Source organism: Gossypium arboreum, chromosome 13 (genome assembly GCF_025698485.1).
Source record: "Gossypium arboreum isolate Shixiya-1 chromosome 13, ASM2569848v2, whole genome shotgun sequence".
Taxonomy (NCBI): domain Eukaryota; kingdom Viridiplantae; phylum Streptophyta; class Magnoliopsida; order Malvales; family Malvaceae; genus Gossypium; species Gossypium arboreum.
Genome location: NC_069082.1, coordinates 127,805,720 through 127,823,173, shown reverse-complemented (window position 1 = coordinate 127,823,173; position 17,454 = coordinate 127,805,720). Strand labels below are relative to the sequence as shown.

At 33.1% G+C, this 17,454-nt stretch overlaps 1 protein-coding gene and 1 pseudogene across 1 annotated transcript; one reads left to right on the top strand and one right to left on the bottom strand.

Moving 5' to 3' along the window:
• Nucleotides 1–1,246: 1,246 nt before the first annotated feature.
• Nucleotides 1,247–2,622, top strand: LOC108451232 (probable methyltransferase TCM_000331; annotated as a pseudogene).
• A 2,151-nt stretch (nt 2,623–4,773) lies between these two features.
• On the bottom strand, nt 4,774–5,445 carry LOC108451233 (uncharacterized). The gene has a single exon (XM_017748948.1). It carries the CDS (start codon nt 5,443–5,445, stop codon nt 4,774–4,776), a length of 672 nt encoding a protein of 223 aa, XP_017604437.1.
• Between the last annotated feature and the right edge of the window lie 12,009 nt (nt 5,446–17,454).

The following is a 17,454-nucleotide window of genomic DNA, read 5'->3' as shown; positions in this document are numbered from 1 at the left end:
TACTAAAGATATGACTATCCGTTTGGGTAGTTACGTCCCTGTGAAGAGACATGAGACCTTTTATAAATAGGAGTTGAATTGTATTTGTATGACACATCCAAAAAAAAAACGTAGAAACAAAGTTTTTTTTTATTCTCCCACCATCTTTTATATTTTTAGATTGTTCTATAATGAATTATTACAAAATTTTTTATAGAAATTGATATCTTTGTTACGTTTGGCTTAGTGCTAGTGGATTGTTTCCATTTGTACAAAATGTAGACAGTCATTAGGCTTCACTGTATCCTCAAAGTTCATTATGACTCTTGACGAATAGAACCTTAAGAAAGTGGCATCGATACATGTCTTGATACTAACTTGATGCATTTTTAATGAAATAAATATGAAATCTTTCCAAAAAACTTATCACATTATCTTATCCTTTCTCAAATCCCTAACTTCTCCTTTCTCTTTGCTCAATTATGTATTCTAGCTAACTTTACAAGAAACTTCTCTAGGGAAGAAATTTAAAGTTTGAACTCTTGAAAATTAGTAAAAAAGGGCCAAAAAGAAAAAAGTGAAAATTAGGTGGGAGACAAGATGAAGATGATGATGGATGACATTTTTTTTCTACATCTTTCTATGTATTAAAAGTCTATTTAAATTTTTTATTTTAAATTATTAATAATATTTAGTTAGAAAATCTAATAATCACACGTACCATTTCAATCTCATTCACAGCTCTATTTTTAGCTTTTTCCTCTTTTTCCATCTATCTAATTTAGTCATTTTCTATTTTTAATTTTTCGTACTTCTACCCAACATTTTTCATACCTTTACGATATAGTCAATACTTCAAATTAATTTCTCTAAATTCACAAACCCTTTTTTAATTTCTTATGATATCCAATTAACACGTGTAAAGTACATAAATATGTCAATTTGGCTTAGAATCAATAAGAATCTATGATATGTGTATGACCTAATTCCCCTCTGGCCTTTGCATAACATTTTCACACAGATCACTTGCCTTTATATAAGACCAGTATAGACTGGAAGACTCTATATCCACATCCAGCAAACAATGTTTATTGCTATGACATCATCTGCAAATGTTCATTGCACCAATGCCACTGATAAACAAATTAGCTATGCTAAGAATTCCTCACTACAAGTATTTTCCTCCATCTCTTCCCTATGTCCAATACTTGGTTATATATATATATATATATATATACACACACACACTTTAAAAGAAATTGGTGACTAGTTTTCTTTTGTTTTTTCAGAAAAAAGTGTTATTGAAGACAAGGCCATTCCTAGAGGATATCATCAAAGCCATGTTGAGCAAGATGGTTCCTGTTCCTTGTATTAAGGTGGCTGATTTGGGTTGTGCTACGGGTCCTAACACGTTCTTCCCTACATGTGAAATTGTGGATATCGTCACTAGGATTTGCCAAGAAGCGCACTGTGAATCGCCTGAGCTTCAAGTGTTCCTCAATGATCTTCCCCAAAACGATTTCAACACTGTGTTCAAATCTGTTCCTTCATTCAATGGGAGGCCTTGCTTCATAGCCGGAGTAGCAGGTTCTTTCTATCAGAGGCTTTTTCCGACCAACAGCATTCACTTCGTACATTCTTCTTACAGTCTTCATTGGCTCTCAAAGGTTGGCAAATATATACACATAAATCCACTCCATTTAGAGAAGATAATTTTGGAATTCATCTAATGATACCTGTTTTGTCATCCCTAATGTCCTATAGAGAAACGTTAGCATTAACAATAACTATATGATTATGAATAATTTTTAGGTACCAGGAGAAGTTGAGAACAAGAGGAATGTATACATAGCAAAGTCGAACCCTCCTAATGTATCCAAAGCTTATTTTGAGCAATTTCGAAATGATTTCTCGAGTTTTTTACGTTTTCGTTCCGAAGAAATGATAACCGGAGGATGAATGCTGCTTACCTTCGTTGGTAGAAGCATTACTGATCCCACAAGCAAAGACTGTTGTGCTATATGGGGTTTATTCACAAAATCGCTCCTCGACTTGATGGCCGAGGTTAATTGTTTTTTTTTGTTTTTTTTTTCCTTTCACTTAATTGTATTGATACATAAACTATTGTGTCGCATTTATCATAGCTGCAAACATAATTGACGCTATCTGATCGGCAGGGATTGGTGTGTGAATCTGATGTGGATTCATTCAATGTTCCTTATTATCACCCCTGCAAAGAAGAAGTGAGGGAAATCATCGAAACGGAAGGGTCTTTCGCTCTTAATGAATTAGAGACTTTTAAAATGAATTGGGATTTTGAAGACGATATTTGTAATGAAAATTTCGTGTTTGAAAATAGTAAAAGTGAACGAAATGTTGTAAATTGCATACGAGCAATTACAGAATCTTTGATTGTTAGTCATTTTGGAGATATCATAATTGATGATTTGTTCTCAAGATATGCTCAACATATGGGTGAGCATTTGTCGTATGAGAAGACAAAAATAGTTACTATTATTGTTTCAATCACTATGAAATAGTTGGTCCAATAATTTACCTCATATATGCAACCAAATTTATATATTTATCTTTATATTATACCATCATATGTATCATGTATTAATTTTGTAGATTTTTCATTCAAAAGAATAAAAGAGCGGATTTATGGGTTTTTTATTTAAATATTGTTGTGGTACTTGTTTTCCTTTCTCTTTTTAAATTATGAATTTTTATTAATTTTTGAAATGTGTTTTTTAATATTTATTTACCTTGAATGTCGATATTAACGTAAATACAATCTCGATGTAATTATTTGAGATAAATTAAGATTTCTTACTGTAAATTAAATCCCATGATTTGGGACACGAAAAGGTATGCTAAGATAGGGAAATATAATTTGTAAGTGCATGCATGGCTTACTAGAGGAATAAGACAACATCTTTATCAGTTAGATTCTAACATAATCTGTCAGTTGGATTGTCAATTTTTCAATAATTTAATATCATATCATACTTATTTCTTTTTATTTTTTAGAGTTTTAAAAATAGTATAATTTCAATTTTAGTCGTTGAAATATGCTCAGTTATAAACTAAATATGGATCAATTGTAATTACAATCCTTTTACTTTATTTATAAAATAATGTCTAAATTTTAGCTTCAAGTTTATACAATGCTCAAATTTAAGATTTAATTTTATATTTAACTTTTAATATAATTTGGTACTTGATTATAAGATGAATTTCGATTCCTTTACTTTTTATAATTATAAAAAAGTTAAATTTTAATTTTAATTCTTAAATTGAGCTTAAATTTGAGATTTTATCTCTATATTTAATTTTAACATAATTTAATACTTTTAAAAATTATTTATAGTAATTTGATAAATATATTTATCAATTTATTTTTAAAATATATTATAAAATAATTCATCCGCCTATTAAACAATGTATCATGTTTTAATTCTATAAAATCATATTTTACTCTCAAATTATGACAATTTTTCTGAGAGAGATATTTTTCGAAGAAAAGCAGGTGATAATTATTAATACAGGGACGTCTTGGGAACCCTACAAAAGCACGTGGAGCCAAATAAAAACAACAGAAAGAAAACGACAGGTCCAAAGAAGACGTCCCTTGAGAAACCAAAACAACGATCAGTCTTCGATTACTGTGAAAATACGAGCACCCGATCCAAATCTTCAGAGAGCCATGCAATCAAAACGGCAAAGATGGCCATCAAAGCACAATCTCCAGCCAAAACGTTAATCAGGGAGGATTCGCCCATCGACATTAGGCAGAGTTGAAGTGGTTACTTAGCCTTTTGTTTCGCATACTATGCCTTCTGTTCTGAGATGCAGTAACCATATCGACTTTGAATGTTAGAGATCAGGAAAGGAGAAAGGATTGTACTTTAATATCTATCACCTGATTGTATAATAGATGCAGATTCAGATGTCAAAATGCTTATAATTTTAATTATCTAAATAAAAAGAATTTTAGCCCATTTGAATTCAGATTTTTGTTGCTTTGGTTATTCGAAAAATGATAAAAACAACTTTGAATTTTTTTTATGGATTTAAATAAATGATAAAAGAATAGTATTTAATTCAATTTAGATTTATATAATAATATTAAGGTAATAAATGAATTTAAAATTTTAGATAGATTTGCAGATTTGAATTTTGATAATTTAAAATTTACAAATATCCAACTCAAATTATTTCTAGCAATCTTGTTTCATATAGTGTCCGAGTTATAAAATAAAAATGAACTCATTAACAATATCAACAATTAAGTTTAAAATTTTCAAATCAAACAAAAATACTAAATTCTTATAATTAAGTCTTGATATTTTAAATTCGACTTTAATTAAAATCATGTTAATTTGATGATGAAAATATTATTATACTCTATAATATTTGATTCGATTATAATTATTTGGATATATATTATTTATAATTTTTTTTACTTCATTCAAGTTACTCAGTAGTCGAAAAAAGAACAGCAAATATTCAAACAAAAAAATTACAACAGATAAACAAAAAACATAGTTCCAGCAACAAGAAAACACTAATCTAAGCCAAAATCACCACTATGCTTTAAACACATGTGGCCTATTCACACCAGCCAACGCCAAAGAGAACGCCATGTCATTTCCATTCCTATCTGCCAAAGAGAAGACAATGGATCTGATCTTACACTTAGTAGTTTCAATATCTGAAAAAGTTACATGAAGCGTCCAAGGTCTCAATTCCTTATTGATACACCAAGAAAACACCACCGAGGAACTTACTTTAATAACCAGAGAAAATCTCAGCTTCGAGAGCAAACTTCACCGCTCCAATCTCAGCTTCCTCAGCAACATTTGTACCAACAGCACCAGAGAAAATCTCTCTTGCAATCCCCTCCATATCTCTCAATATTCCTCCACCCCTAGCCTTGTCCTCTTTCGCTATACCACATACATTGAATTTTAACCAACCACAAGGAGGTAGTCTCCAAAAGGAAACAACAGCATTGGATTTGTGAGACACCACACAACATCTTTGTGGAGCTAACCACCAAAACTTCTCCTGCAACATGATTTCATTATGGTTTGATCTAATCCACAACAATGCCCTCATCTTAGATTGAAATACCAAATTAGCCATATTCACTCTCCTTCCATCAAAAACCAGCCCATTTCTTGCAATCCAAATTGTCCAGCATGCTGCAGCAATGGAAATCAGCCATAACCTTTTCTTTCTCTCATCCAATTTCACATTGTAACACAATGAAAAGTATTCCACAAAACCATCGACTCTCTTCCATACAACATCCCACCAATTGAAGATTTTATCCCAAAATCCTTCCATAAATCTGCACTTGAAAAACATATGAGATGCACTTTCCGGCTCTCTTTCGCACCAAGAGCAAAATATCGAAAAATTTTGAATGTTCACACCTCTTTTAGACAGAAATTCCATAGACGGAATTCTGTCGATAGCTAACATTCAAAGAAAGCTACGAACTCTAGAGGGACCTTAATATTCCAAACTTTACCACAAGCAAAATTAACGTTCGCGTCCATTATCAATAAATTCGAACATCTTTTAACCGAGAACATCCCGAGTTTATCATTGGACCAACACAATCTATCCTCTATTTCCGAAATCAACACTTTTCCAATCACCTTATCAACCAAATCTTTACACATCTCCTTCTCCCTGTCCATCAAAGATCTAGAAAACCAGCCTTCCCAGTTCACGCACCCTTTCCCTAAATAACTTAATGAATCAGCTACTATTATTTTATTATCATTGTACTTGTTAGTTCAAAAATTAAATAATAGTTTCGGTAGATCAAGTGGTTGAAACATATAAGACTAAAATAATAGTATACTTGTTATATGCTTATTTGGGAAAGTAGGGAGAGGATCTCAGTCAGAAAACAAAATCAAATCAATCTGCCACTATAATCGAGATATGGGAACAGGAACATTGATTAAAGTACTAAAAAGTTTCACACATAAACAACCACCCCATTTTCATACAGATCAGTCGCCTTTATATAAGATCAGTATAGGCAGGCAATGGCCATGGCAAGGCATCATCAGCAAATGTGCATTGCACCAATGCCACTGACAAACAAATTAGCTATGCCAATAATTCCTCACTACAAGTATCTTCCTCCATCTCTTCCATTATTTTATGTATGTATGTATGTATTTCCATCAAACAAATTTGTTCACTAGTTTTTCTTTTTTTTTTTTTTTTCAGAAAAAAGTACAATTGAAGACAAGGCCATTCCTAGAGGATATGTACCATCAAAGACATGTTGAGCAAGATGGTTCCTGTTCCTTGTATTAAGGTGGCTGATTTGGGTTGTGCTTCCGGTCCTAACACGTTCTTCCCTACATGTGAAATTATGGATATCGTCACTAGGATTTACCGAGAAGCACACTGTGAATCGCCTGAGCTTCAAATGTTCCTTAATGATCTTCCCCAAAACGATTTCAACACTGTGTTCAAATCTGTTCCTTCATTCAATGGGAGGCCCTATTTCATAGCCGGAGTAACAGGTTCTATCTATCAGAGGCTTTTTCCGAGCAACAACGTTCACTTCGTGCATTCTTCTTACTGTCTTCATTGGCTATTAAAGGTTGACTGTTAGGATTTTAACCCGATTAAGTAACAAACAAGAAAATAGCAGAATAAATTGAGAAATTGAACACACAAATTTAACGTGGAAAAACCCCTCCAAAGAGGATAAAAAACCACGGGCAAAGATAATTTTACTATAATGGAAAAAGAACGAAGAGTACAAAAGATGGAGATAAAAACTAAATCCCGAAAACCCGAAAACAAAGAACCCACAAAACGTAAACACAAAATTCTCTAAATGTGTTATGAGTTCTAATCTCTAATGGGTGTATTTTCTAAGGTTGTAAAAGATCCTATTTATAGGCTAAATTCATAGATCAAATAATAATAAAATAATCTAAACTAATCAGTGTTTGATTGAAACAAGAAAACAGAGTTTAACTGAAAGACTATTTTTCAACTTTGAATGAAAATAGGAGTCATATTTAACAAATCTCCACCTTGACTCATATTTCCACAACGCCATCTTTGCCAAAGCCCGCCACGAGCCTATCTTGAACTATGCAGGGAATTAACTGAGTCGAATTTGTGCTTAGAAACTGAAAGACTTCTAGCTGTAATATCCCTACCCGTATTCATTGCCGAAATAGGGTACGAGGTATTACCAGAGTTTACGAATTAAAATTTTTTTTATATTCAATATAGCCCCTTTATAAATATCTAACCTTCCCTGCAATATTAAATCGAGACCAATCCACATCAACCAAATCAATTCAACATATTTTCAAGATAAATTCGTGCATATTTATAAAATAACGTCATCACATATCTAAAACCAGGTTTGTTAACCATACTAATGGCTAACTTTACATTCATTTCACGTTAACATTTACTTTGTTAGCTTATACATGCCATCGATTTCCAAAATAAAGTTTCTTTATATACCAAATCCCGAGGTTGACGATGTGATGTGTCTCCACCAAATCCGACCTCCAAGCTCTTAACACTACAAAACAGGGAAAAAGGAAGCGGGTAAGCACTTTGTGCTTAGTAAGCTCATGTAACAAGAATTATACTTACCTAATATTTTCAATACAATATAATAAACATTCATATATCCATTCAATGCATTATTACCCTGACATGCACAAACTCAACATTCAAGTTAGTACAATAATTTTCATGTATCAATAATATATATACCATGATTGATGAGCTCGTCAATACCATGATTTCCATTTCCTTGTTATTTTTCCATATTTATCCCGCTGAATTTATCGAAATTTCGATGGATTTTCAAAGGTACACATTTATTGTACAATTCTGGGTCCGTCAATTCATATTCATGTGCGCACATATCCATTTCAGAGAGCACACTCCATGAACCTCAACCTTGCAAAGCAGGATTTCCATCCGAGCTAAATCCTCGCAATATAAACTCATAGAGTATTGTCGGGATTACCGGTCCGAGCTAAATCCTCGCAACGACAATTACTCTAATGAGCTTGGATCTGAATTACCACCCGAGCTAAATTGAGACCTAATTCGGATTACCCGTCCGGCTATCTATTTTACACATATTCTTCTGGAGGGCTATATCAGATAGGATCACCCGTCCGGGCTAGATCCTTTTTACCGTCGATTCCTTTTCAGAGATCCATTGAATTTTCCTTTCATTCAAACGGGATTTCTTCCCATTTTATCAAATATATCAATGTTTCATTAATTTTCATACAATGAACATTCAAATCATATTCACATCAATAACATACAATCTCAAGCAATTTAAGAATATAATTCAAGTTACACGAACTTACCTTGATACTTGTCTGTAAACAATAAAAATCTACTAATCCCGAACTTTTTCCTTTCCTTGATCTAGCTTCGTATTTGAATCTTCCGGATCTAAATAAATAAATTTAATTATCAATTCAATACATTTCATGTTCATATGCAACATTCTCTATAATTCAACTATTATTTATAGTTCATTCAAAGCTGTCTACTTGAGTCATAGTCACTAAATTATTTATAACTTGAGCTACGGAACTCCAAATTAAGATCCGTTAATTTTCCCTAAAACTAGAATCATATATATTTTTACCATAAAATTTTCATAATTTTTGATTTAGCCAATAAGTACAGTTTATTCTTTAAAATCACCCCTGTTCTGCTGTCGACAGTTCTGACCCTTCTTCACTAAAAATTAATTATCTCTTCATAAAGAATTCAAATGATGTTCTTGTTTGTTTCTCTTAAAAATAGACTCATTAAGGATTATAGAAATATAAATTTAAGCCCATAATTGTTTTTCTTAAATATTTTATGATTTTTCAAAGTCAGAACAGGGGAACCCGAATTCATTCTGACCTTGTCTCACAAAATTCATTATATCTCAAAATTTACAAATCCATTGCTTACACTATTTCTTCTATGAGAAACTAGACTCAATAAGCTTTAATTCCATATTTTTTTCATCTTCTAATTCGATTTCTAAAATTTATGGTGATTTTTCAAAGTTAGTCTACTGCTGCTGTCCAAACTGTTTTTGTGCAAGCTGTTTATTACCATTTTCCCCTAAGCTTTTAATAAATGATAATTTCGTCCCTACTCAATTAGCCTCTCAATTGAGCTGATTTTTCTCAATTAACATTTTATTATATCACCTTAAACTAGTTTAAAACCTTTAGGAATCATAATTTCAGCAATAGACTTTAATTCCAAGCATTTTCACAATTAGGTCCTAAAAATCAATTTCTATTGAAATTACCTAATAAAATCATCTTATAAGCAAATTAAAGCTTTAATTTAATTCTATTTCATCATAAAATTACAGCACTCAACCATGGTGACTTTCAATTTCATCCATGAAATCAAAAACTAATGAATTTAATAGTAGGACCTAGTTGTAAAAGTCTTAGAAACACAAAAATTACAAGAAAAAGGCAAGGATTAACTCACTTGGTGAAAAAATTATGAAATATAAGCTTATAGAACCCTCCTATGGCGTTTTTAGCTGCTGGAATTGAAGAGAAATGAAGAGAAATCTAGATATTTCCTATTTAGTCCTAGCTTTATTTAGTTAATTTTGTAATATTCTAATTTTACCCTTAATTTATCAATTTTTCTGCTGATTTCATACCCTTGCCGTCCAGCCCAAATAAATTTTGGGTCTAATTTCCTTTTAAATCCTTTCTCATTAGACTCTTAAGCTATTTAATCACTCTAGCAACTTTTACACCTATTACAATTTAGTCCTTTTCATTTAATTGACTACCCAAACATTAAAATTTCCTAAAGAAATTTTAATACCACATTAATAACATTTCATAAATATTTATAAAATTATTTTTGACTCGGTTTTACGAGATAGAGGTCTCGATACCTTGTTTTTACCCAATTTCTTCAATAATTTCTTTTTCTATCTAATCACTAAATTGGTAAAATTTTTCTATCAATATTTTCATACGATTTTCCTATTATATCAATTTTGAAGCAAAAATATTGAAATAAATTTCTCTTTAAATCGGATCTATGGTTACGAAACCATTGTTCCGATAACCTTGAATTTAGGCCATTGCACTAGCCTTCGACTTGTACACTGCCAAATCAAAACTAACCCGGGTTTGATTTTCACGAACACAGTGCCCTAACTTTTCAAAACATGCATCTAAAAGAGAACCTCTCTTCAACGAAACAGTCATACCTTTTTCCCTCCTATGACCAAGTTGCCTCCGCTCCAAACAAGTGGACTTCAACTCCGTAACGGACGAGGGACGTCCGATTTCAACGGTCACTGTATAACCTTCCAGAATATAAAGACTGCCGGTTCTTTTACCTTTTAACAAAACGAGAGCTCCACGAGATACTTTAATACCACTCGACTCGATGTTGATTTTGCATCCTTTCAAGTCTAAAATACTTAAGGAGATGAGATTCTTTCATAAATCAGGTACATATCTGACATCTGAGAGTGTCCTAATCGTCCCATCGTGCGTCTTAATTTTAATAGTACCAATACCAATTATCTTACTAGATGAATCATTTCCCATGCGTACAACTCCACCTTCAATCGAACTGTATGTGGAGAACCATTCTCTATTGGGACACATATGGAAAGAACATCCTGAATCTAGGATCCACTTGGACGTGAGCTTGGTGTTATCACTTGTTGACGCTAACAAGAAATCATCCCCATTTTCATCGGCCAAATTAGCACCAGTTACATCTTCCTCGTTACTCTCAGCAGCTTTTTTATTTCACAGTTTATAACAATCTGCTTTGACGTGACCTAACTTTTTACAATAGCGACACCTTTTATCTCGTTTCTTTGATGCTACCAAAACGGAAGCTTGTCTATCTGTCTTGCTATCCAAATGAAGCTCATTGTCGAGTTTGTCTCTACTCAACAAATGACCCTTCACATCTTCGAACGAGAGTTTGTCTCTGCCATAAATCAGTGTCTCCCTGAAAGACTTGTATGAAGGGGGTAAAGAGCACAATAATAACATAGCCTAATCTTCATCGTCAATATGAACCTCAACATTCTTTAAATCATTTAAAAGAGTAATGAATTGACTGATGTGATCTCTAAGAAGCTCACCTTCGTTCATGCGAAACGTAAATAGACGTTGTTTCAACACTAAACGGTTAGCCAGAGACTTAGTCGCATAAAGAGTTTCTAACCTTTTCCACAAGGCAGATGAGGTCTTCTCCATCAATACCTCCTGCAATACCGTATTCGTAAGGCACAACTGGATTGCAGATAAAGCCTTTTCATTAAGCTCTTCCCATTCTATTTTATTTAGATTCTCAGGCTTTTTCCCGATAACAACCTTTTTCAAGCCTGATTGAACTAGAATTGCCATCATCCGAACTTGCCACAGATTGAAATTTGTCTCACCATCAAACTTCTCAATTTCAGACCTTGTTGTTGCCATCTCTGAACGGGCTGATCTATGAAAATTGAACTAGCTCTGATACCACATGTTAGGATTTTAACCCGATTAAGTAACGAACAAGAAAATAGCAGAATAAATTGAGAAATTGAACACACAAATTTAACGTGGAAAAACCCCTCCAAAGAGGATAAAAAACCACGGGCAAAGATAATTTTACTATAATGGCAAAAGAACGAAGAGTACAAAAGATGGAGATAAAAACTAAACCCCGAAAACCCGAAAACAAAGAACCCACAAAACGTAAACACAAAATTCTCTAAATGTGTTATGAGTTCTAATCTCTAATGGGTGTATTTTCTAAGGTTGTAAAAGATCCTATTTATAGGCTAAATTCATAGATCAAATAATAATAAAATAATCTAAACTAATCAGTGTTTGATTGAAACAAGTAAACAGAGTTTAACTGAAAGACTATTTTTCAAATTTGACTGAAAATAGGAGTCATATTTAACATTGACAAATATATATACACACATACACACACACACACACACACACACACACACACATATATATATATATATATATATATATATATATATATATATATATGCATTATGATTTTTTTAAGTGTTCTTTGTTTATAAGCTAAGAAATTAGAATGACAACTGGAATGAGGCTGGTGGTAACAAAAAAAAAAGTTAAAAAGGAGTGAGTATTAACTATAAAATCTATCTCTCATTGATAAGCCATAAAAGTAATATATTTTTATATTTCTAATTTCATCTTTGATGTGTTTTTGGATGATTTATTATATAAATTAGTGAATTTGATGCTCCTAATCCTTTAAATTCATGTTTCTATATTTAGGTGAGCATAGAGAAGTGAAAGGAGCAAAAAACAAGCCAAAATCGAACAAAAAGAACTATTTTCAAGATCCACACAGCCTGGGGATTTGCACACGGGCTGGGCATACACCCGTGTAAGCCACACGGGCTGGCCACACACCCATGTGTCAGTCCGTGTCGATTTTGCAACCTGCTTTCCAGATACACTGAAAAGCCCAATTTTTAGGCTTTCTAAGCATTTTAAAATTTATAAATTCCAATTAGAAGAAGACCTAAGGGAGGAATCAAAAAAGATCGAAAAAAACATTCGAAGAACGCCATCGGAATCAACTCTAAATCGGATCTCCCTAAGGATCAAAGATCTCTATTTAATTTCTTTCGAAATTTTATTGAGTTTCTTTATGTCTTATGGTTATCCTAACTTTAAGATGTTTCTATTCAGGATTATGAATTAAATTTCCTAGATACCTAAGGAGGATGAAATCTATGATAAATCTTATTATTTAATTTCTGTTTTTACGTAATAAATAATTGATTCTTTTTCTCAATTATGTATGCTTATTTCGTGTTTTAATATTTTTGAGATATTAATTCATGTTCAATGTGCTTATTTTAGTGGAGTAAAAGTTCCTGTTTAAAAGTAGATCTAGCATAATTGAGTGGAGTTACATGCAATCCTAGAAATAGGACGATATAAATCTACCGGATTAGAGTCAAATCTAATAGGGGAATCACTAGATCGAGTTAATGCGAAAATAGGAGTTTTAATTAGAAAAAGATTTCAATTAATCAACCTAGAGTCAGTTGTTCTGACTCTCTCGAGAGATATTCACATGATTTCGGGATTTCTACAAATTAAGTCACAAGTGAATAAATTCGTTTAATTTAGATTCAGAATAATAGGTGAAGTCTAGGTGGATTCTTTCTTGGTATGATCTTTCTCATTGGTTATCTTCGATTATTTTCTCCTTTCATTCTCTGTTCGTTTGTAGTTAAATTAGATTAATAAATTTAGATTAAAAACAATCACTTTAATTTGTCGGCTAAATAATAGAAAAATGGTAATTACTACTACTTTTAGTCCTCGTGGATACGATATTTCATACTTATAATATATAAAATCAATACAGATAGTAAGACTCCATATCCAGATCTAGCAAGCAATGACTATGGCTACGGCATCATCTACAAATGTTTATTGCACCAATGCCACAGACAAACAAATTAGCTACGCCAATAATTCCTCACTTCAAGTATCTTCATCTATCTCTTCCATACTTGTTTTATATATGTTAAGGATAGACTCCTTTGAAAGAAGTTTTTAAATGTCTTTTGTTGAGCAGTCTCTCAATAAACTTAGTTGAGAGTTAGCATGCCTTGAGTGTTTTCCCGATGAGCCTAGTTCAAGGAATCAGGAGTGCGTCGGATGGTAGACTTGTAAGACTCATGGGATAGGTCTTTGTATAGGGCGTGATAATAGTAAAGTAAATAATTTGACTTGTACACAATGGGGGAGTCCAGTGAGTTTTACAAGTTCACCAACCAAGATACTCTCAGCTCTATAAGTCACACCCACTTATAGGACAATACGAAAGACAAAATCCCCATTGGGGACAATATCTGACATTATTGGAAGATTAATTGACTGCCTAGCTTACGACACTTTAAAAACTTTTTCCGAAAGAATCGTACCTTCAACAATATTTATATACATGTATGTATATATGTATATGTATATACATATATCCATTAAACAAAAATGTTTACAGGTTTGTGTTTTTCTTTTTTTCCAGAAAAAAAGTACAATTGAAGACAAGGCCATTCCTAGAGGACACCATCAAAGACATGTTGAGCAAGATGGTTCACGTTCCTTGTATTAAGGTGGCTGATTTGGGTTGTGCTTCGGGTCCAAACACGTTCTTCTCGACATGTGAAGTTATGAATATCATTGCTAGTGTTTGCCGATAAGCACATTGGGAATTGCCTGAACTTCAAGTGTTCCTTAATGATCTTCCCCAAAACGACTTCAACACTGTGTTTAAATCATTTCCTGCATTCAATGGGAAGCCTTGTTTCGTTGCCGGAGTTGCAGGTTCCTTTTACCAAAGGCTTTTTCCGAGCAAGAGCAGTCACTTCGTACATTCTTCTTACAGTCTTCATTGGCTCTCAAAGGTTAGTACATATAATTAATGTAATTGCATACAATATAGGGAAGGCAAACCATGTTGTCAAATCTTTTACTTTTTTATAATTGGTATATTCTGCTCTATCATTAGTCTCGCTTTACTATCGATTTATAATATTGAAAATTACTATTATCTTTATGGACGTTAGATATATATGTCCCCATTCTAAGGTAGAGCAATCAATTGAATCAGTCAGTTCGACTGATTTTTTTTTTCAACCTAACTTAATCGACTTTAACATAAGAAAATCGACTCGATTAACTTTAGTTGAGAAAACTGACCAAGCAGAACTAACTTTGATTTGGTTAGTTTGGTCGATTTTCTTGGTTAACCAACCTTAAGTAATTGGTTTGGATTTATAAAGTTATATATCTATTATATATTATAAAATATAAATATATTTTAAATAATTTTAAACTAATATTAAATAAATCGATTCTTAGTTGTTTCTGTTCTGGAATTCAAAAACCAATAACCAATTGAATAACTAATCAAACAAAGATAAAAGATGTCCACCTGACCAAACCGAAATTGAAAAAATCTAATGGGTTGATATTTTCGATTAAAATAATAAATTACTCTCCCCTACCCCATCCAACCCTTCCTCACCTTAATTTGATTTTTGATAATTATTTTTAATATTTTATTTTTTAACAACCAAATATTTAAAAATATATACATTTTTAAAACACAAAGCATATGAAATTTTTTCTATAATGCATTTTACTTTTTTGTTCCCTTTTAATATTTATACATATAAAGGTAAAATAATAATTTTGTATTATGAGCGAGACGGAACGAGGTAAACAATTACCATAATCACTTTATATCCATTATCAAAAAACAAATCTGCCTCACCTTGTATTTATTTATTTTAAAATTCACTCCATTTAAAGTATATTATTTTGAGATTTATTAGACCATTTGTGTTTTACCGTCCCTAATTACATAAATAGAGACGTTAGCATTGTCTATAATTATATGATTATGAATGAATTTTAGGTACCAAGAGGAGTTGAGGAAATTTATACATAGAAAAAACGAGCCCTGCTAATGTATCCAAAGCTTATTCAGAGCAATTTCAAAATGATTTCTCGAGATTTTTACGCTTTCGTTCCAAAGAAATGATTACTGAGGGATGAATGTTGCTTACCTTCATTGGTAGGAGCATTACTGATCCCACAAGCAAAGACTGTTGTGCCATATGGGATTTGTTCACCAAATCACTCCTCGACTTGGTGGCTGAAATACATTATGTTTGTTGTTTCCTTTCACCTAAATACATTGATACATATACATTACTGTCGATATTATCATAATTGCAAACATAACTGATGCTATTTGGCCGGCAGGGATTGGTGCATATACATAATGTGCCTTATTATTACCCTTGCAAAAAAGAAGTGAGGGAAATTATCGAAAAAGAATTATCTTTCACTCTCAACAAATTAGAGATTTTCGAAGTGAATTGGGATTTTAAAGATGATACTTAATTACTAATCAAGGTTGTTTGTCTTTGCCTTATTTTTTTTCCATCATGTATTATAGGCATTATATTAGGAAGGTGTTGACTAGAGATCGGTTGCCAAAAAACGGGTTTCTAATAGAAGAGTCAATTATACAAACAACCGAGAGGAATGCCGCGGTTCGAGACTGGTCTCTAAAGACTCAGAAAGAAAGAGGGGATAGTCTAGTGGAGGGATGTATTGCCAATTTGCCCGAGCACGTAACTATGAATGTTCCCCAGAATAACCTTGAAGAGTTGGTTCGGGTTTGGAATCAGTGGGACTTGGACACTAGGGGTATCTTCACTGAAAGATATGGGGACATAGCCAACTTGATTATCACAACGTGAGATTTAACGATTGATCCAAGCCATAGTCGATTTTGGGATCCGCCTACCAATGTTTTACTTTCAATCGTGAAGACATGACCCGACTATAGAAGAGTATGCTACTTTGCTTCGTGTCGAAAACGTACAACCTTATAAGATATATGTGAAAGAACCTAAGCCAATGACCTTCAAGAAAAAGTTAGTGAGATTGACAGACATGACTAACGCGTGGGCCAAAAAACAGAGAAAGAAGAAGAATGAAACCATTTGCATTCCATGGTCTTCCCTACGAGACTTGGTTCTGAACCATCCTGACATGTTGAAAAGGGTAAATCTATTCGCTCTGGCCATTTACGGTTTGATCATCTTCCCGAAGGTCCTTGGACACATAGAAGTTGCGGTGGTAGATTTCTTTGAAAGGTTAAAACAAGGAATCAACCCCGTCCCAACTATTCTGGCCGAAACCTTCAGATCAATAAGTAGCTGTAGGAAGAAAGGGGAAGGTCATTTTATCAGATGCGGGCAGTTACTCAATGTTTGGATTCTGAGCTACTTCTAGAAAGTAGAGCGCACATTGTTCCATATGTTTTCTAAAACATTCTCCCCGTTAAAAGAAGAAAGAATGGCTGAAGGAGGTCACTGAACAAAACTGGGTCTCAGTCTTTCAGAATCTTCACGCCGATGACGTAACTTGGAGAGCCCCGTGGATACGCCCGTCAATTTTGCTATACAAGGTCGGAGATCAAGATTGGGTGCCACTACTCGGGTTATGGGGAGAAGTTGGATATGCTCTACTAATGGTCCAAAGGCAATTTTCTTCGCGACAATTCATACCTGCCACTGGAGGATTAGCACAATCTGAGTTTGCTTTTGTGGGCGAGGGATATGGGAAGAGGGTTTGAGCTATCGCAAAGTCTTGGAAAAGAATTCATCTCATGGAATTAGCTTTATACGCTGACACTCTCACCCAAGATTACGATATATAGAGAAAGCAACGGGTGAACAGTCAGCAAATCTCGTCAATGAACTACACTGTCCAGAATCCTTTCTAGGAGAAAATGCCGTCTGAGCTAGAAATGGCAAGACAAGAATTTGAACGAGAAAAGGCCAAGATGTCTCGAGAC

Bases quoted from the DNA above. Each gene is read 5' to 3' on its own strand.
- LOC108451233 (XM_017748948.1), bottom strand. From the start codon at position 5,445: ATGGAATTTCTGTCTAAAAGAGGTGTGAACATTCAAAATTTTTCGATA.